Source organism: Haliotis rufescens, unplaced genomic scaffold (assembly GCF_023055435.1).
Source record: "Haliotis rufescens isolate VD_foot unplaced genomic scaffold, xgHalRufe1.0.p SCAF_114, whole genome shotgun sequence".
In the NCBI taxonomy this organism is placed as follows: Eukaryota; Metazoa; Mollusca; class Gastropoda; order Lepetellida; family Haliotidae; genus Haliotis; species Haliotis rufescens.
Genome location: NW_025963796.1, coordinates 158,559 through 183,329, shown reverse-complemented (window position 1 = coordinate 183,329; position 24,771 = coordinate 158,559). Strand labels below are relative to the sequence as shown.

Sequence of the window (24,771 nt, the reverse complement as noted above, 5' to 3'; positions counted from 1 at the left end):
TTCTAGGTTTGTCAGCACCATACCCGTGCTCGTGGGTTTCACCGAAGTGGTAAACGTCTGAGGCCTGCATCACTTCAGGCTTTCCTCCCACATTAAGCTGACTCAACCCGATATGACTGGAATACTGTTAAAAGAGGCGTTAAACCCATCTCACTCACTCACTCACTCATTCGATTCTGCATTCGATCTGAACACCAATTTTCATGCTTAAGTTTCAGCCAGGGTTACAGCTTTTTGTTATGATTATAATTTGGATCCTCCCAAGGATGAATATAAGGGTCCAATATTAATTGAAGTTACCTGAGCCCTTCCATAAAGTGATCTTAGCCCTATGTCTGTTGTCAACCCTTTATTTTAATATAGACTTACATTAGATGTAGGATTAAGGTTGCTTTGTGGAACATTCCTTGTTTAGTTTTGTACGCATGATAGGAGATGACACTGTTAAAACTGTTTACATGTTGGGTATTCATGTACTATAAGCATGTTTGTATGCCTGTGTTCTGATGCTGTATAAATGCCTGTGTGTATGCCTGTGCTTTGATGCTGTACAATTGCCTGTTGCAATTTGATGTCAATAAAATAGCTGACTGCACTTAATATACTGGTTGTGTGCTGTGTTGTATTGGAACATCAGACTTCCCAGATATCGGTCACAAGTACCCTCACAGTGGGAAACTTACAAAGCACCTCTGAACAGCCGTCTCTGTTTTCACGTGGAGAATTTATATCTTACAGAGCCATGTTCCTTGCGACCCGTGAAGATTCCGGGGTAGAATAGGTCAACAGCAACCCATGCTTGCCGTAAAAGGCGACTATGCTTGTAAAAGGCGACTAATGGGATCGGGTAGTCAGGCTCGCTGACTTGGTTGATGCATGTCATCGATCCCAATGGCGTCGGTCGATGCACATGATATTAATCACTGGATTGTCTGGTCCAGACTCGATTATTTACAGACCGCCGTCATATAGCTGGATTATTGCTGAGTGCGGCGTTAAACAACCAACCATTTTCTTTGCCTTGTTTTTGGACACGGTCCACTCTATCCCCAAAATGGCAGGGGATGTTGCTTCAGGTGCATACTAAAACGGCATCTCAGCAAATCGTCACCGATTTCTCGGCCGAAACGGGACCTCACTTGTTGAAATCATCTAATTGTCGGGCGAAAACGGCACCTCTATTTTTGAATAACGATAAGAACGATTTATGGAGTAGTGGATATGCTTTATTTACATGCCTGAACTGGTCACAGTTGTCACATGATACAGCATGTTGATTTTCTTCTGACATTTTTCACACGTGCAACACATCGAAAGGACATTGTGAATAATTGTCACCTGACGGCACCCTGTTAGGCCTCTTAAATACAGTTTCAGCTTGACATTGATTTAATTTGAGTAAAGGTACTTAAAACCAGTAGAGGCTAATTTGTAATGTGAACCTGTGAGGCGATTAGTGAGTAGGGGCGGGTTTTGGTTTGACATGTTAAGCTGTCAATTTGGATGTTAAAAGTTACAAGTGGCCCAAGTGGAACCGCACGAACTCGTTATTGGTCAGTAAATGAAAATATATATCCGAGTTCCATGGCTTATGTGCTTAGTATCCAAGTTAAAGTGCGGCATGGTATTCCAGTGGGCTGGCATCAAAACCGGTGTTTAAGCAACCGGACACACAAAAACGTCGCCATGGTAGTGCATTAATCTGCAACGCGACGTTAAACCCAGTTTCACCCCACGTTGTAAATCTCAACTAGCCGAGCCTGCATAAAATATATAGGTCAATCCCTCTTGAAGTAAAGAAAGACTCACTGGGCAAACAAAAATGGCTGACAACACCTTCCACTTCATATGACTCGCGTTCCACGCTGCACAACTACACACACAGACTGAACACAGGGCAGACCTACTGACTCAAACAACAACCCTACAACTTACTGTCACCCAGACTTGCTGTCACCACACTCTCCATGGATCTGTTCGGTGGCAATGCTCCCTTGACGCTAGGTCTGATTGGAGTGTTCGTGACCTTGCTTTATCTGTAAGTGTACTGTTGTTACATTCAGCATATGTTTTCAGAGTCTGTTTCGAAAGATATACAACAATATTTTTAACATGATCTCACTGTGAGATACGAAGGTTTGTGGATACGGACAATATCATTGGAATGTGAGTTTAATTTTTACATGACGAGTAAAGTGCATAGGCGAACGAGGGGGGAACGTGGCTTTCTCGCATTCATTTACGGCCGTGACAAAACGATAACACGAGGCAAGAAAGCGATAACGCGAGACGAAAAAGCGATAACACGAGGAAAGAAAGCGATAACACGAGTTAAGAAAGCGGTAACACGAGTCGGGAAAGCGATAACACGAGTTAAGAAAGCGATAACACGAGGAAAGAAAGCGATAACACGAGTTAAGAAAGCGGTAACACGAGTCGGGAAAGCGATAACACGAGTTAAGAAAGCGATAACACGAGTCGGGAAAGCGGTAACACGAGACAAGAAAGCGATAACACGAGACGAGAAAGCGATAACACGAGTCGGGAAAGCGATAACACGAGTTAAGAAAGCGATAACACGAGTCGGGAAAGCGGTAACACGAGACAAGAAAGCGATAACACGAGACGAGAAAGCGATAACACGAGTCGGGAAAGCGATAACACGAGTTAAGAAAGCGATAACACGAGTCGGGAAAGCGGTAACACGAGTCGAGAAATCGATAACACGAGACAAGAAAGCGATAACACGAGACGACAAAGCGATAGAGCGAGACGAAAAGGCCATACGAATATCGCTTATTAAATATAATTTGTCAACCATTATAACATTGAACACTTAATGAATTGATTAACCTTCTCACTATCCACTTTAACACAATTTAACTGTAAAGACGTGTGCGATTTTAAAATGTAATTAATTCTTTACCTTATATTAGGAAATTTATGGGACAATCACGTCGTCAACACGTGGCGGGTCCTGGCAATAATCTAAATAGAAATGGAATGCGTTGTAAATACTAGTATTATTTATAGACAACTTATTTCTTATGATTCCTTTCAATTAAACTGTCTTCGGGAATGAAATCCAATTCTAATGTACTTTTAAAATAGAGTTTGACTTTCCCACCAGATGAGACTAGATATCCGATTATAGTATAGACGCTTTGTTCAAGCAGGAATATTCATAGTAACATTTCTCTGTCTATTAAACTGTATCGTTGTTAACAGTTGTGCGTTCTGATGTGAGTCATGTAATTATCTACCACATATAAACAGACATATATATAGACAGACGTACACAGACAGACACATACGTACATATGTGAGTGAGTGAGTGAGTTGGGTTTAACGCCGCTTTTAACATTATTCCAGTTATATCGCGGCGTGTCAGCTTAATGTGGGAGGAAAGCCCGAAGTGATGCAGGTCTCAGACGTTTACCACTTCGGTGAAACCCACGAGCACGGGTATGGTGCTGACAAACCTAGAAACATAATCAGGGCGAACCGGGATTCGAACCCACAATCATAGGTTTCTGGCGTGCCCAAGGGATGCAACTCTGCACAGCGAATCGCGGCGCCTTAGACGACTGGGCCAACGTACATATGTACGTACATACATACACACGTACATACATACGCAAGCACGCACATACATACACACGTACACATACATACATACATACATACATACATACATGTAGATAACACCATTGTCACAGCGATGGGAGGAGCGGCGAGTGGTTAAAGCGTTCGCCGATGACCATGGTTCGATTCCACACATGGGTACAATGTGTGAAGCGGCTTTTATCAGATTACTATATGCATGTACGTAAACTTGTAGATTTGCACAAGACAAGAGACACAATACAAGTTGATCATAAATCAAATGTAAAAAAATAAATATAAAAAATACCGACAACAGTATTTTGGTATTCACAATGTAACATCAGAACCTACTCAAAACAAGTTATAGACCACCCACAATTATAAGAATGTGTTTTGAAATACAATCAGCCATGACTGACTAACCATAGCCATATGAAAGGATCGGGTGTTCTTAAACGTCTTCTTAAAAGAATATAGTTAGATTTGAACCTGATTTATTTAGAGTTTATTGCCATGACCCGCCACGCGTCTTTCGGCGTGATGGTCACATTAAACTCCTAAACGTGGCCATATATCAGAAGCCACCACCACCTCCCCCGCGCCCTAAAATCTGTATAATAAATTGTAGGCCCCTTGCTGATACTAAGGCCGGTTTGGTTTAACAGTCAGTGGTCAAGAGGGGATATTCCTTTACCGAGAGAAAGCGAGAAACTGATAACACGAGACAAGAAAACGGTATTCTCGGCCCACGTTATCGCTTTCTCGCTTCGTGCTTTTGCTTTCTCGTGGCCATAATTGAAGGCGATAAAGCGATGTCCCCTCTCGGCTACCATAGTGCAAGGGAGATAACCTATCGCCTTGGCCGCATATTGAACACGCGAAGCCTTGCTGAAGTTTGCAATCTATTTGAGATATGAGATATTTTTCTTCTGCATATCAGAGACCATATGCCGATACAGTAAACTACGGTTATAACGAACACGCTTATAACGAACTAACGGATATAACGAACTAACTTTTTAGTCCCGACTATATGCTGTAGTTATGCTGTATATATGCTTACAACGAATTACGGTTATAACGAACTAAAATGTGTAGTCCCTTTGAGTTCGTTATAACCGTAGTTTACTGTATATATCGGTATATGGTCTCTGTGCATATCAAGAGATTTCTTCTGTCATCTACGTTTCGACAGGGAAGTTTATGTTAATTATAAGTAACGTGTGAGCCGGGTTTTAAATTTTCTTCTTTTTTTTTATTTGTGTGAAATACTTGCTGTGGACTTTGACAAGTAACCCTGCTCTTGAGTGATTATTTTGTTGTTGTTTAACGCTGCACTCAGCAATATTCAACGAGTTCTAGTGGCGAGTTCAATAGCACATAATAGTACGTGCTGATGTGAGGTACCTGATGACTGTGAATACATACGAACTATGTACGATTTGTATACTACCCGTGAAGATCCGGGGTTGAATAGGTCAACAGCAACCCATGCTTGCCGTAAGGGGCGACTGTGATTGTCGTAAGAGGCGACTAACGGGATCGGGTGGTCAGGCTCGCTGACTTGGTTGATGTATGTCATCGTATCCAAATTGCCTAGGACCGCCTCCGTGGTCTAATGGTAGAGCGTCCGCCCGGAGAGCGGAAGGTCCGGGGTTCGATCCCCAGCCGCGTCATACCAAAAGATGACTAGTCCTAACAGCCACACACACTCGTGTATGCACGTCGCTATATAAGTGCAATAATCTTGTACACGATATTAAACCCCATTTCATCTCACCTCACCTCATTTAAGAGGGTCTTAGTGCTCCAGTGTTACAAATCAGTAATCAGTAAAATCTGGGTCCTTTGTAGAACTGGATACGTCGAACTATTTATCTGGCCCCCAAGAGTTCGAGACAAAGGAATTCGACTGTGTTTGTACAGTTATCATAATCCATATATTTACTCATAGGTAACAGTTATTGTAACATAAATGTGTCGTATTTAATTATTTGGCAACTGTTTAGTTTAAACCCACGATAACATGTTCATAACACAGTTTGCCTTTGAGTGTGTATGGTAATGTGGACACATATTTGAGGAAACGCGGTAGTTATACTGAAAGTAAGTTAGCCATCTGTCAGCTGTCTGTGTCAGTGTTGTGTCTGTGTCGCCAGGTTTGCTAAGCGGAGAAAGCGTCTGTTGAAGGATGCTGGCTTTCCCGGACCAGAACAAAATATCATCTTCGGGGCCCTTCTCGACTTTATGTGGAAGGTAAGTGTCGTATACTCCTCTCTCAGCTCAAGTCCGTTTTTTTTAAATATCATCTCCGGTTAACTCAATGTTAACCTAGGGCCCGTCTCCACTCAAGTCCGTTTCTTTGAAATATAATCTCCGGTTAACTCAATGTTAACCTAGGGCCCGTCTCCGCTCAAGTCCGTTTCTTTGAAATATCATCTCCGGTTAACTCAATGTTAACCTAGGGCCCGTCTCCGCTCAAGTCCGTTTCTTTGAAATATCATCTCCGGTTAACTCAATGTTAACCCTGGGGCCGGTCTCCACTCAAGTCCGTTTCTTTGAAATATCATCTCCGGTTAACTCAATGTTAACCTAGGGTCCGCCTCCACTCAAGTCCGTTTCTTTGAAATATCATCTCCGGTTAACTCAATGTTAACCTAGGGCCCGTCTCCGCTCAAGTCCGTTTCTTTGAAATATCATCTCCGGTTAACTCAATGTTAACCTAGGGCCCGTCTCCACTCAAGTCCGTTTCTTTGAAATATCATCTCCGGTTAACTCAATGTTAACCTAGGGCCCGTCTCCACTCAAGTCCGTTTCTTTGAAATATCATCTCCGGTTAACTCAATGTTAACCTAGGGTCCGCCTCCGCTCAAGTCCGTTTCTTTGAAATATCATCTCCGGTTAACTCAATGTTAACCTAGGGTCCGCCTCCACTCAAGTCCGTTTCTTTGAAATAACATCTCCAGTAACCTAGCTGTTAGCCTGGACCCTCTCTCGTTTCAAGGCCGTCTTTTTAAATTCAGTCTTGTCTGAATTATTTAATATTTATGTTTGGCGGATCCGTAAGCCATGCAAAAGAAATGCAAGGAACAAGATTTCACACACAGTGTGCATTTATGTTGCAGGGGATTGACTTTGAAACCAAGCTGAGGAAACAGTATGGAGACGTATATGGGTAATCAGCTAAAATTATTCTTTGATAGTGTCCAGACCGATAACGACCGATAACGTGACTGTACGTTTTTACCGTTCATTAATACTGTATAATTCCTCATGTCCCGGTGTGCTTTAAATTGCATCTGAAATATATATAATATATGGGGAAATGTATGTGAACCAATACACAACGAGTTGACAATTGTTTTAGGTGTGCCCGTTTGCGCTAAGACGGAACCCAGTCGCAAAAAATGGCCATGAGGGGGACACGAGTCGCTATTCGGCTTGTCCCGGAATAACACGAGTTGCTCCCGAATGATATTATATATATTTCATCTTGGTTACAGAAAGGGGCGAGAGGTGACGAATGAGCCCTGGGCTTACATTTGGATAAAATGTTATTCAATTAAAATAGGCAAAACCGTAATTAAGCCCAGGGCTTAACAACGTTCTGTCCCGGTAGTTATAACACCCTCGTCATCATGACGCATCTCCCCGAGGCAAGGGAGTTAATCGACTGTAAAAGTCCAGGGCCCACTTGCACAAAGCGATCTTAGTGCTACGACTATTGTAAGCCTATGTTAAAGTATTGGAGTTACGATCATCTTATCGCTAAGATCGCTTTGTGCAAGCGGGCCCTAAAGATGTCATAACGAAGATATAACCCCATGCACGCTGAAAATGTAACTATCGCTGGACCAATTGAATCATTGCAGTTGCCCATGGCTCTTTGTAATACATTCATCAAAATAAAAGTTAGAATGGATGTCGCGCAGCTCTATCGATACGCTCGATGACCGTCCTCAGTTCATATCTGTGTTCATATTTTTCAGAGAATGGTACGGCGGACTCCCGATGATAACCGTCTACGACCCTGACATTTTGAAGGAGGTTTTTATAAAAGATTTTGAAACTTTCAAGGACCGTTTGGTAAGAATTTTAGAATTAGATTTAACACGTCCGATATTGAAAATGTTTTTTGCATGACAGTAGCTGGTTAAGATCCACTAAGGGCGGTCGGGTAGCCTAGTGGTAAAGCGTTCGCTCGTCACACCACAGACCCGGTTCGATTCCCTACATGGGTACAATGCGTTAAGCCTATTTCTAGTGTCCTCCGCCGTGACAGTGCTTGAATATTGCTAAAAGCGGCGTAAAACCATTCTCACTCACTAAGATAGACTGGCTAGAGGAATACCTACTCCCATCTCTGTCATGTCAAGCGAGGATGTGTGAGCTTGTGATTTTGAATTGAGACTGGCTAAAGTTTCAGCTACAGCTGCTGAACCTGATTAATTAAAACTAGGCAAAATAATTTTAAAACAACTTGTAACAATGTATTTTGTGGCAGTTTCATTTTTTTGTCCGAATAGTCATTATTTTACCAAGATTCCCCAAATTCCCAAGATTCTCAATCCCAAGACCCCTCAGTCAATTAGACTGACGGAATCAATACCATTATTCCATTGCTGCCTAGGGTGTTATGATAAGTATCATAATCACCGAGAGTACCACAATCAGCATCGATATCCTGATTTCCAATAATTCGATCTGGATTGTTCCAGTTGAAAAGGAAACAAACAAATTCATCTTTTATGAATATATGTGAAGATGCTTGCGGAATGGAATGCATACATTGACACCATTTACCAAGGCTTCGTGTGAGTGAGTTCGGTTCAAGACAGACGGATAATTTAAGTCTCACTCATCGTGCCCAAACAACGCAAATCGTTGCTCACAATATCAATCACTGGGTTGTCAGCCAAGTTTGGGGTATTTTAGCTCGACGTCATTAAGCTAGAGACCGCCTCCGTAGTCTAATGGTAGAGCGTCCGCCCGGAGAGCGGAAGGTCCTGGGTTCGATCCCCGGCCGCGTCATACCAAAAGACGTTAAAAAATGGTACTTGTTGTTACCCTGTCTGGCGCTCGGCATTAAGGGTCTAAAACAAGGACTGGTCGGCTCGGAGTCAGTACTGCGGCATGGTATCTCAGTGAGCTAGCACTATAAATCGGCATCAGTCCGGACTAGTAAAAGCAGCCACACACATACACACACGTGCATGCACGTCGCTATATAAGTGTAATAATCTTGGACGCAACGTTAAACCCCATTTCACCTCACCTCATTAAGCTAGAACAATACCAAGTATTGAGTATGGATGCGCGGTATTACCTGTATATCGGTGGATTGAGGTTCGTCCTTTCCATGATACGTATCACAATATCATGTTTTAATGCTTGGTATCTCGGGTGATTTCAAATAGCTATTTTTATCACGTGTTTAATGCTTTACACTTGCCAAATACCTTTCGAAATGGTTCCGTAATTCCAAAATTAAAGATCGCATTCTGGAGTTCTTCTGTGGCATTGGTGTCCTGGAGATCGTATCTTTGGCTATTTATTGAATGAGTAAAAATTATACTGTTCTAGCCTCTTATTTTGTTCCATTTATGAACTTCAAATCCTACGTTGATTTTTCAAATTTCTTCAGAATTAAAAAAAAAGAAAAGAATTATACATATGATTACATTGTGATACGTATCGCAATACGGCATGGTGCATTGCGAAATATTGTGATAAACATTAAACATCCAATCAATCAATCAACCAATCAATCAACCAGTCAATCAATTAATCAATCAATCAATCAATCAATCATGTCGGTAATAAGGCCTCAGGCCCATGTACAGATATATACAATTTAGTTTCACATCAAGTGCTGCATTAAATAATGTTTACAGGTAAGAGGAACGAAGACAGATAGCATTTTTAACGCAATTGGCTAAGTTCTCAAGGCGGTTTACACCAGAAGAGTTTAACATTCTAACCAGTGTGACTTTACGATTATTACCAGTAATGAAGTCTAAATATCCAATACCAATCCCTATAAAGGGGTAATTTAAAAAACAACTTCCCATTTTTAGGGCTTTTTCGATCTCGACGACTACCCTCTCAGCACCAATCTGTTCAGCGCGAAGTCAGACGCCTGGAGGCGGATCCGGAAGATCGTTAGTCCCACATTCAGCGCTGGCAAACTCAGGAAGGTATATCTTGCATCGTTGTTGTTTGTTGGTTTGTTGTTTAACGCCGCTCTCAGCAATATTCCAGCTATATGACGGCGGTCTGTAAATAATCGAGTCTGGACCAGACAATCCAGTGAATGACATCATGACCATCGATCCAGGCAATTGGGATACGATGACATGCATCAACCAAGTCAGCGATCCTGACTACCCGGTCCCGTTAGTTGCCTCTTACGACAAGCATAGTCGCCTTTTACGGCAAGCATGGGTTGCTGAAGACCTGTTCTACCCCGGACCTTCACGGGTCATATCTTGCATTGCCTTCGCTTTAGCTGAAATAGATGAATACACTGAAATAAATTATTGTTTCTGTCATTGATTAAGTTTTTGAAAGGCAAAGTGATGGACAAATTGAAATAAAGATGTTCCTATCCATTAATACATTTTTTCAGTTGATGAGCAAGCGTGAGTGATCTATTGTATGCTTATATACGTATCAGTCTATCTGCAGTCGGGAGGCGATGGTAGTTGGAGTCTAGTGCCCATGACAAGCTGAACATGGAAACAAGCAATATTGAGACCTTTACTCAATATATGTGTGTTGTATTTTACAGATGTGCAGAGGAATAAATCTTTGTGCCCAAAAACTAACAAAGAACTTTGTCCATGCGGCTGAAAGCGGAGAAGAAGTTGATGTGAAAGAGTAAGTTGCATTTGTTTGTTTGTCTGTTGTTTAACGCCGAACTCAGCTATGTGATAGCGATCTTTAAATAATCGAGTCTCTTACGGAAAGCGTGGGTTGCTGAAGATCAGTTCTATCCCGGATCTTCACGGAGGACAAGCATGGGCTGCTGAAGATCAGTTCTATCCCGGATCTTCACGGAGGACAAGCATGGGTTGCTGAAGATCAGTTTTAACTCTGATCTATACGGTGGACAAGCATTGGCTGCTGAAGATCATTTCTAACCCTGATCTTCACGGTGGACAAGCATGGGTTGCTGAAGATCTGTTCTAACCCTGATCTTCACAGGGGGACAAGCATGGGTTGCTGAAGATCAGTTCTAACTCTGATCTTCACGGTGGACAAGCATTGGCTGCTGAAGATCATTTCTAACCCTGATCTTCACGGTGGACAAGCATGGGTTGCTGAAGATCTGTTCTAACCCTGATCTTCACAGGGGAACAAGCATGGGTTGCTGAAGATCTGTTCTAACCCATATCTTCACGGTGGACAAGCATGGGTTGCTGAAGATCAGTTCTAACCCTGATCTTCACGGAGGACAAGCATGGGTTGCTGAAGATCAATTCTAAGCCAGATCTTCCCGGAGGACAGGCATGGGTTGCTGAAGATCTGTTCTAACCCTGATCTTCACGGTGGACAAGCATGGGTTGCTGAAGATCAATTCTAACCCTGATCTTCACGGAGGACAAGCATGGGTTGCTGAAGATCTGTTCTAACCCTGATCTTCACGGTGGACAAGCATGGGTTGCTGAAGATCAATTCTAACCCAGATCTTCACGGAGGACAAGCATGGGTTGCTGAAGATCAATTCTAACCCAGATCTTCACGGTGGACAAGCATGGGTTGCTGAAGATCAGTTCTAACCCATATCTTCACGGTGGACAAGCATGGGTTGCTGAAGATCAGTTCTAACCCATATCTTCACGGTGGACAAGCATGGGTTGCTGAAGATCAGTTCTAACCCTGATCTTCACGGAGGACAAGCATGGGTTGCTGAAGATCTGTTCTAACCCTGATCTTCACGGTGGACAAGCATGGGTTGCTGAAGATCAATTCTAACCCAGATCTTCACGGAGGACAAGCATGGATTGCTGAAGATCAATTCTAACCCAGATCTTCACGGAGGACAAGCATGGGTTGCTGAAGATCAATTCTAACCCAGATCTTCACAGGGGTAAAAGCATGGGTTGCTGAAGATCAGTTCTAACCCAGATCTGAGACTAGCATCACTTCGGGCTTTCCTCCCACATAAAGCTGTCACGCCGTGATATAACTGGAATAATGTTCAAAGCTCCGTTAAACCAAACTCACTTACTCACATCCAAAGGAGATGCCATCTTACAAGTACGCCTCTTGCATTCAGTTACCTCGCGCGACATTCACACGTAAACTGGGTGCTCTTCTAAGTCTGAATACCGCCTCCGTGGTCTAGGGGTAGAGTGTCCGCCCGGAGAGTGGAAGGTCCGGGGTTCGATCCCCGGCCGCGTCATACCAAAATACGTTAAAAGATGGTACTTGTTGTTACCCTGTCTGGCGCTCGGCATTAAGGGGCTAAAACAAGGACTGGTCGGCTCGGAGTCAGTATACTGTGTCTGAGTGGGGTATTCATGTTAAACTGCTGCATGGTATCTCATTTAGCTAGCACTATAAATCGGCATTAGTTTGGACTAGTACAAGCAGCCATACACACACACACACACACACACACGCACACACGTGCATGCACGTCGCTATATAAGTGTAATGATCTTAGACGCGACGTTAAACCCCATTTCACCTAACCTCTAAGTCTGAATGTGGAATGTGGGATATTTTTGAGAAAGTAATAAAAGAATGAACATTGAAGATCCAACAAAAAAATAGTCTGATTTCAAATAAATAAGAAAAGCCACAGGAGTTAAGAAATATGCAGTGAAACCGCAGAGCAACCTTAAGATGCCTGATTCCACAGTAGGATGTTCAAACATGAGATGAATAGTGTTTGTTTGTTTGTTGTTTAACACCGCACTCAGCAATATTTCAGCTATATGACGGCGGCCTGTAAATAATCTGTAAATGTTTGTTTGTACGCCGCACTCAGGTACATGAATGTTGTCTGTAAATAATCGAATCTGGGCCAGACACTCCTGTGATTGACATCATGAGAATCTATCCACGCTATTTGGATGCGGTGACATGGAACAACCAAGTCAGCGAGCCTGACAACCCGATCCCGTTAATCGCCTCTTACGACAAGCATAGTCGCCTTTTACGGCAAGCATGGGTTGCCGAAGACCTATTCTACCCCGGAATCTTCACGGGTCGAGCGGAAAATGAAGAAGATAGCACTGTACTGAACGCTGCGGGCGCTTCCCTCCCTTCTGTGATTCACCATGACATAACAGAGTGTGGATAAATTGCTTAATTAGATATTCAGATAACACTGTACGTTTTATAATTTTTCAAGTTTCATGTTATATGTGAGGCTTTGCCATGTTATGTAATAAAGTGAACCATTATTTCAGATATTGCGGAGCATTCACCATGGACGCCATTGGCAACACTGCATTCGGGGTTGACATCGATTCACAAAACGACTTTGAGAACAACTTTATACGAGAAATCAAGAAAGTGCTTGATAATATGTTTACGGGCAACCCATTTGTCATCCTGATAAGTAGGTTTCGTAAACTCATCTTACATATACAAGTACAGTAAACTACGGTTATAACGAACACGCTTATAACGAACTGATGGATATAACGAACTTACTTTTTTTGTCCCGACTATTTGCTGTAGTTATGCTGTATATATGGATATAACGAACCACGGCTACAACGAACTAAAATTAGTGGTCCCTTTGAGTTCGTTATAACCGTAGTTTACTGTAAAGCTTATGTTCGATCATTTGGATATACTGTGAACGTCCGGGTTAGAATAGGTCTTTAGCAACCCATGCTTGCCGTAAAAGGCGACTATGGTTGTCGTAAGAGGCGACTAACGGGATTGGGTGGTCAGGCTTGCTGACTTGGTTGATGCATGTCATCGTATCCCAATTGCGTAGATCGATGCTCATGATGTCAATCAATGGATTGTCTAGTCCAGCTTAACATAACCTTCCCTGTCGAAACTAATCAACACTTTTGATATGCAGAAGTAAACAAACTAACATAGGGGACTACGTAGGTAGTTTGTATGCACATAATACTCTCGTTAATTATCTTTGCGACTAAACGCCAGGAATTAAGTTTCTTAAAGAAATATAAGCCCAGGGTCCTGTTCCATAAAGCGATCTTAGTGCTACGTTGATCGTAAGCCTATGATAAAGTATGGGAGTTACGACCGACTTAGCGCTAAGATCGCTTTGTGGAACAGGGCCCAGGCGTATAATCGAGGAAAAACGGTAATTGATATAATTTAAAGTACTTCAAAGATCACTTTGACTTTGTTCGACAACATTGTGAACAACCAACAAACATATGACCTACTTTCAGTGTTGTTTCCTGAACTCAGGGGCCTGGCGAAGTGGCTGGGAATGGGAGCTTTCCTAAAGTCCACCAAGAAGTTCTTTACACAAGCCGTGACGGAGATGATAGAACAGAGGAAGAACCAACCGAAGGAGGAGAGAGAGGTGAGTGAGCCTTTAACATCTGATGACTTTTTGGACGCAGTGAGTGAGTGAGTGAGTTTGGCTTTACGTCCCTTTTCAAGCAACGTCACGGCGGGGGACATCTGAAATGGGCTTCAGAAATTGTAACAATGTTGAGAATCGAACCCGGAGTGGATTGTGTTATCATTTTGGTACAGCGGCCTTTAAATGATCGAGTGTTTTCCAGACTTACCAGAGTTTCGCCACTGTCCACTTCAAGCAAGGCAGTGGCTCCTCGGAAAAGGTCCCCGGTACACCTAACAGGTCTGGTGCTGACCAAACAAGAACCGTAATTTGAGCAAGTGCCACATTTGTAAAGGACGCAATTCCCCATTTCGAATTGCGGCGCCCGAGACAAACTGTGCCACCCGAATAGCCAATACATCTTAGCCATGACCTAATTAATGTCCTAACCATGGCCTAATTAATATGTCATAGCCATGACCTAAATAACCTGTTCCAGACATGACCTAATTAATATGTTCCAGACATGATCTTATTAAGATGTCCTTGTTATGGCCTAATTAATGTTCCTAGCCGTGACCTAATTTAGATGACCTTGCCATGACCTGATTAATATGTCCTTGTTATGACCTAATTAATATTCCTAGCCATGACGTTATTTATATGTCCTGGCCATGACCTAATTAATATGTCCTAGCCTTGACTTTATTTATATGTCCTAGCAATGACCTGATTAATATTTCATAGCCATGACCTAAATAACATGTTCCAGACATGACCTAATTAATATGTTCCAGACATGATCTTATTAAGATGTCCTTGTTATGACCTAATTAATGTTATGACCTAATTAATATGTCCTAGCCTTGACTTTATGTATATGTCCTAGCCATGACCTGATTAATATGTCCTGGCCATGACCTAATTAATATGTCCCAGCCTTGACTTTATTTATATGTCCTAGCAATGACCTGATTAATATTTCATAGCCATGACCTAAATAACATGTTCCAGACATGACCTAATTAATATGTTCCAGACATGATCTTATTAAGATGTCCTTGTTATGACCTAATTAATGTTATGACCTAATTAATATGTCCTAGCCTTGACTTTATGTATATGTCCTAGCCATGACCTGATTAATATGTCCTGGCCATGACCTAATTAATATGTCCCAGCCTTGACTTTATTTATATGTCCTGGCCATTACGTAATTAATATGTCCTCGCCTTGACTTTATGTATATGTCCTAGCCATGACCTGATTAATTTGTCCTGGCCATGACCTAATTAATATGTCCCAGCCTTGACTTTATTTATATGTCCTGGCCATTACGTAATCAATATGTCCTAGCCATGACATGATTAATATGTCCTGGCCATAATCTGATTAATATGTCCTAGCCATGACCTGATTAATATGTCCTAGCCATGAACTGATTAATATGTCCTAGCCACGACCTCATTAATGTCCTAGCCACGACCTAATTAATATGTCCTAGCCATTACGTAATTAATATGTCCTAGCCATGGCCTAATTGGAACCTAATGGCTCTTGTTGTCGGGTATGTAATGTCCTAACCTACAACCTTTGTTTTAAGAGGAGGATTGACTTCCTGCAGCTCATGTTAGACGCGGAGGATGATGATGGTCACCAAGATGGAGCCAAGATGCCAGATGAAGCAGCGCAGAAATCCCCCAGCAGTACGAATAAGACAGCATGGAGTGAATGTTGTTTGCTGGCAACCTAGCCCCTGCACGACTATTGTTTTAAATGTCTGTATGGAAGGTTACAAATAGAAATGTTCTTGCATCCACGCGTCACATTAAATCCTGCGCGTCAGTCATTTGTATTGCCAATCAACAAAATATGTTTCGAATTCAAGCGTCATATGACGCAAGACTCTGAGTTTATATTAAGGAGCAAATTCTAATGACTGCCCAATTGTGTCTTATGGTTCTTGGTGGGAGAAAAATAAGAAACATTCCTGCTTCATCAGTTTTTGTTTTCAATAAAAAACGATAGTCCTTCGTTTGGAGGCCCTTGACACATTTGGTTGTTTACACAGCCTAAGACAATAAGATTCTAGCTCTCATATAACATGCATTTGCTTCAAACAAAATGGCGGCGCCCAGTCAAGACAATCTGATTGATAAATAAATCAAAATCCGTTTTTTTTTAAAACGGTTCTTACTGCGCGAAATACATCAAATCACTTGAGCACCTTGATTAAACGCATGAAAAGATTTGGAAAATATCTGTCAACGCCAAGTTGACGGATCACATGCTTTGCAAATCCTGCAGTCGATCGAAATATGCACGTTAAAATCTATGTTGTTTACGAACCGGATGTCTAGTTCCTTACGCGATTTTGATTGGACAATGCATAGACTCGATAGTCCAGCCAAAATGTAACTCCGGAATTCCAGCCTAGTTCGGCAGGGGTTGAAACTGGACTTTTATAGTAAGTTAACTCACTTGCCCCGGGAATATGTCTAATTTTCGAATGAATATAAGCAACAAAACTCTTTTTCTGATCATAAGAAATCTCTACTAAGAGCGGAGTCCATTAAATGATTCCAACTGTACCATGGCATAAACACATTTTTATGAATCACTATCAAATAAAGATGACGAAAGACGTATCCTTATTAACCGCCTGTCTGTCTGAAGACATGTAAATCACTCACTGTTACAATACGTTTGCATGAATATGTCACAATATTTTTGGGGGGCACGGGTGGCCCAGTCGTCTAAGGCGCCGCGATTCGCTGTGCAGAGTTGCGTCCCTTGGGCACGCCAGAAACCTATGATTGTGGGTTCGAATCCCGGTTCGCCCCGATTATGTTTCTAGGTTTGTCAGCACCATACCCGTGCTCGTGGGTTTCACCGAAGTGGTAAACGTCTGAGACCTGCATCACTTCGGGCTTTCCTCCCACATTAAGCTGACACGCCACGATATAACTGGAATACTGTTAAAAGCGGCGTTAAACCCAACTCACTCACTCACAATATTTTTATCTCCAGCTTTGACGACGGATGAAATTATAGGCCAGGCTTTTGTATTCTTCCTCGATGGATACGAAACAACCTCCGGTACTCTGCAGTATATTGGCTACGTTCTGGCGACTCAGACTGGTGTGCAGGACAAACTTGCAGAGGAAATATCTTCTGTACTCGGAGACGTACGCTTTCAGTATATCCTTTTATTATATACAGTAAACTACGGTTATAACGAACACGCTTATAACGAACTAACGGATATAACGAACTAAGTTTTTAGTCCCGACTATATGCTGTAGTTATGATGTATATATGCTTACAACGAATTACGGTTATAACGAACTAAAATTAGTAGTCCCTTTGAGTTCGTTATAACCGTAGTTTACTGTACTTCAGTGTGAACGAGTTTTCTGAAGTGATAAAAAGAGAAAAGTGATTTTTTCATTGCAGAGAACATAAGACTTGATATTTCACTGTAGTGAACATAACACTTTTACAAAACTATTGTCACAAGAGTTACCTCCCCACAAATTGTCTCCCTTTATCGTAAGTGTCTGGGCTGTAAACAAACTGTTGACGTCCTTTTTCAGAAGGTCATTTATGGAGGTAATATCGCTTCTTGCCGTTTGTTATCCTTTTCAAAATGTTTCGTTTTTAGCTTAAATTCCTCATTCAACTCGTCAATCGAGTTCACTGTTTTGATATAATAACACTGACTTTAGCTATTTCCAATTGAATTTCAAAGAAATGATAAAATCAGCTGAAAGGTATGCAAACATGCTCCTCGGTTTATTGATCATGTCCATAGCATAGACAATGGCGTAAATGTGATTCTTCCTGGCGTTCATGTCCTCTTTCTTTGTTCTTAGGATGAGCCTGATTATGACAATATCAGTGGGCTGGTCTACATGGACCGCGTGGTCACTGAAACTCTGAGACTCTACCCAGGGGTTCCAGGGTAAGAAAATGGAAGAATGTTTTTTTATTATCTTCTAAAAAGACATCGAGGGTATTAACCTGGGTCAACTTCACCAACGTTAACTATTGATGCCTTTCACTATTCGATGCCTTTCACTATTCGACGACTTTCACTATTCGATACATTTCACTGTTCAACGCCTTTGCCCACCTTTCACTATTCAACACCTTTCACTATTCAACGCCTTTCATTATTCAACACCTTTCACTATTCAATGCCTTTCACTATTCGACACGTTTCATTATTCAAAACCTTTCACTATTCAACACCTTTCTCTATTCAATGCCTTTCACTATTCGACACCTTTCACAATTCGACATCTTTCACTATTCAACACCTTTCACTATTCAATGCCTTTCACTATTCGATGCCTTTCACTTTCAACGCTTTTCACTATTCAACGCCTTTCTCTCAGTGTCTTTCGCTATTCAACGCCTTTTACTTTCACTATTTGATGCCTTTCACTATTCAACACCTTTCACTTTTCAACGCCTTTCTCTATTCGACATCTTTCACTATTCAACACCTTTCACTATTCAATGCCTTTCACTATTCAATGCCTTTCACTATTCGATGCCTTTCACTATTCAACACCTTCCACTTTTCAACACCTTTCACTTTCAACGTTTTTCACTATTCAACGCCTTTCGCTATTCAACGCCTTTCACTATTCAACACCTTTCACTATTCGACACCTTGATCTTTATTGTGTGTAGCACCAGAAAACAAGCTGCTGTCCACTGCGTGAAGACCAGGGTTAGAATTGGTCTTCAGCAGCCCATGCTTCTCCCCCCCGTGAATATCCTGGTTAAAACTGGTCTTAAGCAACTAATGCGTGTCCCCCTGAAGAATCGGGTTTGAATTTGCCTTCAGCAGCCAATGCTTGTTCCCCGTGAAGATCCGGGTTAGAACTGATCTTCAGCAGCCGACTTGGGAGTGGGCAAAATGGGACTAAATGGATCAGGTGGTCAAAGACAGAGACTTGCTTGATTTTTTGTCATCGTATCCCTACGATGCATTGATGTCAATCACTGGCTTGTGTGGACCGACGTACCACGTATGAGTCTCATCAGGCCTGTGTTTAAAGCTTTTTGATTTCTTGACTACAGAACGAACCGTTACGTTTCCAAGACAACAAAAATCAAAGGATGGACATTTCCTGAAGGGGCATATGTCAGCATCCCCATTATGTACCTGCACAGAGACCCCGAGGTGTTCCCGGAACCGAACAGATTCAAACCTGAGAGGTGGGTGCCTTGTTGAAGCAGCAATCTCTATGTTCAAACCCACATGGGGATTCCGGATAAGATGGGTCTCCAGCAACTTGTATCCACAGTAACAGGGAGTAAGTGGAACAAGTGGTTAGGCTAATGGTCTTGGTTGATTGCATGTCACCGTGTCCCAATGCGCGGGGACCTGTGAAGATCCGGTTAAGAATTGGTCCTCAGAAACCCATGGTTATCGTAAGAGGCGACTATGCTTGTCGTAAGAGGCGACTTACGGGATCGGGTGGCCAGGCTCGCTGACGGAGTTGACGCATGTTATCGTTTCCCAATTGTGTAAATCGATGCCAATGATGTCAATCACTGGATTGTCTGGGCCAGACTCCATTATCTAAGGCCACCGCCATATAGCTGAAATATTGCTGAGTGTGGCGTTAAACAAAAATCAAACACCACATTCATAAAAAATATAGATCACGTTTTTGTTCAAATACAAACTGTTGTCCTTTACAGTAAACTACATTTATAACGAACACGCTTATAACGAACTGACGGATATAACGGACTATTTATTGGGACCTGTCCATTTGCTGTATATATTCAGTACATATGCTTATAACGAACTACGGTTATAACGAATTAAAATTAGTGGTCCCTTTGAGTTCGTTATAACCGTAGTTTACTGTAATTTACTGTAAAATATGTTGAGTGAAATCTAGTTTCCGTGAACCCAGTGTGATAAGGTCATATCCGTGTCTGAGGTAACTTTACATCTGGATGGGGCAAATGTTTATTCTCAAAGATGCTGATTCTTTCAATCTGTCCCTGCACATGGCAGGGAGAACATGTTTTATCAGAAAATTCGTGATTGACGTGTGGACATCTCCCTAACCGTAGTTTCACTGAAGCCATGTTGACGTGGGTCTCTTCGTAACTGTAGAATCACTAAAGCTATGATTGACGCCTGGGGCGCGTTGCAAGCCATGAATCGCTCAGAGAAAGCAAATTAATCGCTCATCCTGGTGTCTGCAACAGTTCGAAGCGCTTGCCCACTCTTCCAAAATGGCGGCGCAACTAGCGCTTGGTTGCCTTGACGTAATGAAGAAAGTAATAGAAGAGGCTCGATGACGAGCTGATGGAATTTATGACTACTTTGAAGATGTAAAACAGGCTGAGGATGATGGGGTCTTCGCTGCCTTTGCTGATTTCCTCGTTGATCCAGTCAAGAATTTCTTGTTCCGCTGTCAAAGTAAGCCGCCATTTTGGTTTGAGAACGAAGCGACCTCAGCCAGCGATTGTTTCGCTAGCAAGCGGCTGAAAGTTAGCGCACTGTTGTAAGGCGAATCGCTGTACATCGCTTGCAAGCGATTGGCGCTTTGCAACGCACCCCTGGATCACTCATCAACACCACAGTGACAGAACAAAGTATTTGAAACCCACAAGTCAACCCCGTCATTACCCTTTCGTGTTAACATGTTCCTCAAGGTACACTATTACACGTATGCTTCAGATGGGAGAAAAGGTCAGAGATCAACCCTATGTTCTACCTTCCATTCGGCCATGGACCACGTCAGTGTGTGGGAATGAGGCTTGCCCTGGTGGAGGTGAAGGTCGCTCTGGTCCATCTAATAAGGAACATCCGGTTTGTCAGGCTGGAGGACACACCGGTAAGAACAAACTAACCAATCAGCGTGAAGCAAAAATAATAGAAACTGCGGGGATTCCGGGTACGATTATTGGTTTTAAGCAACCCATGCTTGTCGAAAGTGGCGACTAAGTGGATTGGGTGGTCAATTATTTATAGACCGCCTCATATAGCTGGAATATTGCTGCGTTCGGTGTAAAACAACAAACTCAAGAGACGACTAAATGTTTGTTTGTTTGTTTGTTTGTGGGTGGTTTAACGCCACACTCAACAGTATTCCAGCTATATGACGGAGGTCTATAAATAATCGAGTCTGGGCTAGACAATCCACTGATTGACATCATGAGCATCGATCCACGCAATTGGGATACGATGACATACATGAAACAAATCAGCGAGCCTGACCACCTGATCCCGTTAGTCGCCTCTTATGACAAGCATAGTCGCCTTTTACGGCAAGCACGTGTACGTATGGGTGTGTGTATATATATACCCACAATTGTGTGAAATTGCGCAATTTCACACAATTATCTTTGAAAAGTAAGTGCCCGTGAGTAAGGAGGTGTGAAAACTCCGTATAAAGGCATGTGATAACAGCAAGCATCATGTTGACAAGCCACAAATGGATGTCTGTATGCCTTTGAGTGAGTGAGTGAGTTGGGTTTAACGCCGCTTTTAACAGTATTCCAGTTATATCACGGCGTGTCAGCTTAATGTGGGAGGAAAGCCCGAAGTGATGCAGGTCTCAGACGTTTACCACTTCGGTGAAACTGTATGCCTTTGATGGTGGAACCTTTATTGAAACGATAAGTTGTAAGTAAGTGTGTCTTTAGGTGACATCTGAATTAAATGTAATGCTCTACCTCGGCAACTGAGAAATGAGGACGCCATAATCCGGAGCTGAAAGTCAATGTCAAATAAAGGTCAAAAGAAACATTGGGGATCATGAATATTAATGGGGATAATTTTTTGTAGTGAAGTGAGTGAGTGGATGAGTGAGTATGGCTTTACGCCGCTTTTAGAAATATTCCAGCAATATCACGGCGGGGGACACCAGAAATGGTTTCACACATTGTACCCATGTCAGGAATCGAACCCGGGTCTTCGGCGTGACGAGCGAACGCTTTTACCACTAGGCTACCCGGCCGCCCCTTTTGTAGTGAAGACTGAGCACACAGTTTCATAAAATGTTTTTAGTATATTATTATGTATATACATGTTTGTACACCCTTGACGCGTCAATACGGGTATTTGTCAAAACGTGCAATATCACTGGAGACAGTACTGTCCAGTTAAACAAGGTTTCACTGTTTCCGTGAACATACTCTGTGAGGTTTATCACTGTATTGTACTTTTATGTTATGTTTTCCGCATTTCATTTTTGCGAAATTTTAACGTTATTTTAAACGTTATTTGTTATGGCGCGGACAGGGATCGAACCACCGGTTTTCCGCTCTCCTGGCGGACGCTCTATCCACTGCACCACTGATGTGGTCGACAAACAGATGTTATTAATTTCAACTGTAACGCTTTTGCATGACCTTATATTTTCGGCGAATATAAGAATCTGAAATATTTTATTTTGCAGGACGAACTGACAGAATTTAAGACCACGGGCATTTTACAACCAAAGACACCGATCAAGCTGAAAATTGAGCTCCGTTGATTGAGATTCATCGACAAATAATAAGATTGATTTACTTGACAAACTGAAGAACATAATTATACATAGTTTCATAAAGGTAGAAAAATTAAGAAATACAAGACGACTGTGAGTTGTTTATCGTACCATAAAACGCTGCAGGGAGAATAAACCTAGAGGTGAGGTGAAATTGGGTTTAGCGTCGCGTCCAAGTTATTGCACTTATATAGCGACGTGCATGTACGTGTGTGTGTTTGTGTGGCTGCTTGTACTAGTCCGGACTGATGCCGATTTATAGTGCTAGCCCACTGAGATACCATGCCGCAGTTTAACATGAATACCCCACTCAGACACAGTATACTGACTCCGAGCCGACCAGTCCCTGTGTTAGCCCCTTAAAGCCGAGCGCCAGACAGGGTAACAACATGAACCATCGTTTGACGTCTTTTGGTATGACGCGGCCGGGGATCGAGCCTCGGACCTTCCGCTCTTCGAGCGGACTCTCTACCACTAGACCACGGAGGCGGTCAATAATAAATCTAGAACATGAACCGATCTGAATCTCTGTTGTATGTTTGACTTTAGTGGCTTTTGTTAATTTTAAGGAATAGTTATTTTCACACCAGGATTTAGAAAACATACTTGGAATGTATTCTTAAATATATAATGAAATCCAGGTGTTCGGCCACCTAAGAATTGCATCTAATGTATCTATTTCTTGTACAGTAAACTACGTTTATAACGAACACGCTTATAACGAACTCACCGATAAAACGAACATATTTTTTAGTCCCGGCAAGGTGTTGTATATATGTTGTATATATGCTTATAACGAACTACGGTTATTACGAACTAAAATTAGTGGTCCCTTTATGTTCGTCATAACCGTAGATTACTGTATAAGTAAGATATGTCACTCCGCATGTGATATGCGTGTCTCTGATTTGTAATATATGTCTCTGATGAATTGTAATTTGTGTTGTATTATATTTCAATAAAAGGTAATTAATTGGGCGTACTTCAGACCCCCTATTCAGATATGTTTGCCATCACAGGTTTGCTTTTTCTGGAAGAAGGATACGATTGTTCAGCCATAACCATGGCAACAACAGATGCTGACTTTGTCTTGGATCGTCGCAAGTTTTGACACTTTTTGGCTTCCAACCTAAGTGCCCTGTGCAGACAAATTAAAAGAAAATGATTGATCACAATTGGGATTTTGTCACTTAAAATTTCTTTAAATTCTGAGTAATTTTAGCATTTTATACAAATGTTAAAACTTTTGATGAGGGGAATTTTACTGACATTTCTGCAGATCTGGGGCTGTATATCAGCCCATGAGAAAGTCTAAAATTATTCCTGAGGGATTCTTTGACCGAAGTACTTGAAGTCATACGCGCATTCTGATTGGTTTGTCGTATTTTCGCACATAACATTCATCGATAGGGGGACGAGTCTTCTTGTAGCTTACGGAAAGGGGCGAGTGTTGACGAATGGTTCCAGATGCCCAAATAAAATATCATTGCGTAATAAAATACGTAATGACTCATTTATTATAAAAAACACACACGAACAAAGTAGCAAAAAATACCCAACAAACTCAAAGCCTGTCAGATAATGGGTTTAACTTAGTGCACCTGATATAAAATGTAGGCAATGTTGTAACTTGACAATCAGACAGACAGACAGACAAACAGTTTATTCAGTAAGAAGGCCATAGGCCCATAATACAGACAATGGTTGATGGCATGAACTACGCATGCCAAGGATGGGTCGATTTAAGTTTCTCTTAGCCGTTGGACTTTATATAGATATAAACATGTGTTATATACAACATCAAAGTTTTCTGATGAAATAATTTCAGTAAAAGATGTTACAGTTTGAAACTTGATATACTGTTTAAGATACATATTTCTTAGGGCTGAATAACGCTCACATACAAGTAAAACATGAAATTCGTCTTCAATAAAAGATATACCATTTTCTATACAATATCTACATAATCGTTCAGTGTATGGGACATTTGTGTATCTCCCCAAGTCAATTGCAAGTTTAAACTTGCTACATCTGAAACGAGTCATACATATTCTCAGATGTACTGGTATGGGGAGTGTAAGATATTTTTCTACATTTAACAGGGATTTAAAATGTTTATAATAA

The 24,771-nt window shown here is 41.8% G+C and overlaps 1 protein-coding gene across 1 annotated transcript; it reads left to right on the top strand.

The window, feature by feature from the left end:
• The first annotated feature begins 1,793 nt into the window (after window positions 1-1,793).
• On the top strand, window positions 1,794-23,166 carry LOC124152675 (cytochrome P450 3A29-like). The gene is made up of 14 exons (XM_048393097.1): window positions 1,794-2,038; window positions 5,766-5,862; window positions 6,732-6,781; window positions 7,596-7,692; window positions 9,684-9,803; window positions 10,397-10,485; window positions 13,029-13,180; window positions 13,998-14,134; window positions 15,720-15,822; window positions 17,147-17,304; window positions 17,992-18,080; window positions 19,211-19,348; window positions 20,835-20,991; window positions 22,558-23,166. The coding sequence occupies exons 1-14, from the start codon at window positions 1,968-1,970 to the stop codon at window positions 22,633-22,635; spliced, it is 1,536 nt and encodes a 511-aa protein (XP_048249054.1). The 5' UTR covers window positions 1,794-1,967; the 3' UTR covers window positions 22,636-23,166.
• The last annotated feature ends 1,605 nt before the right edge of the window (window positions 23,167-24,771 follow it).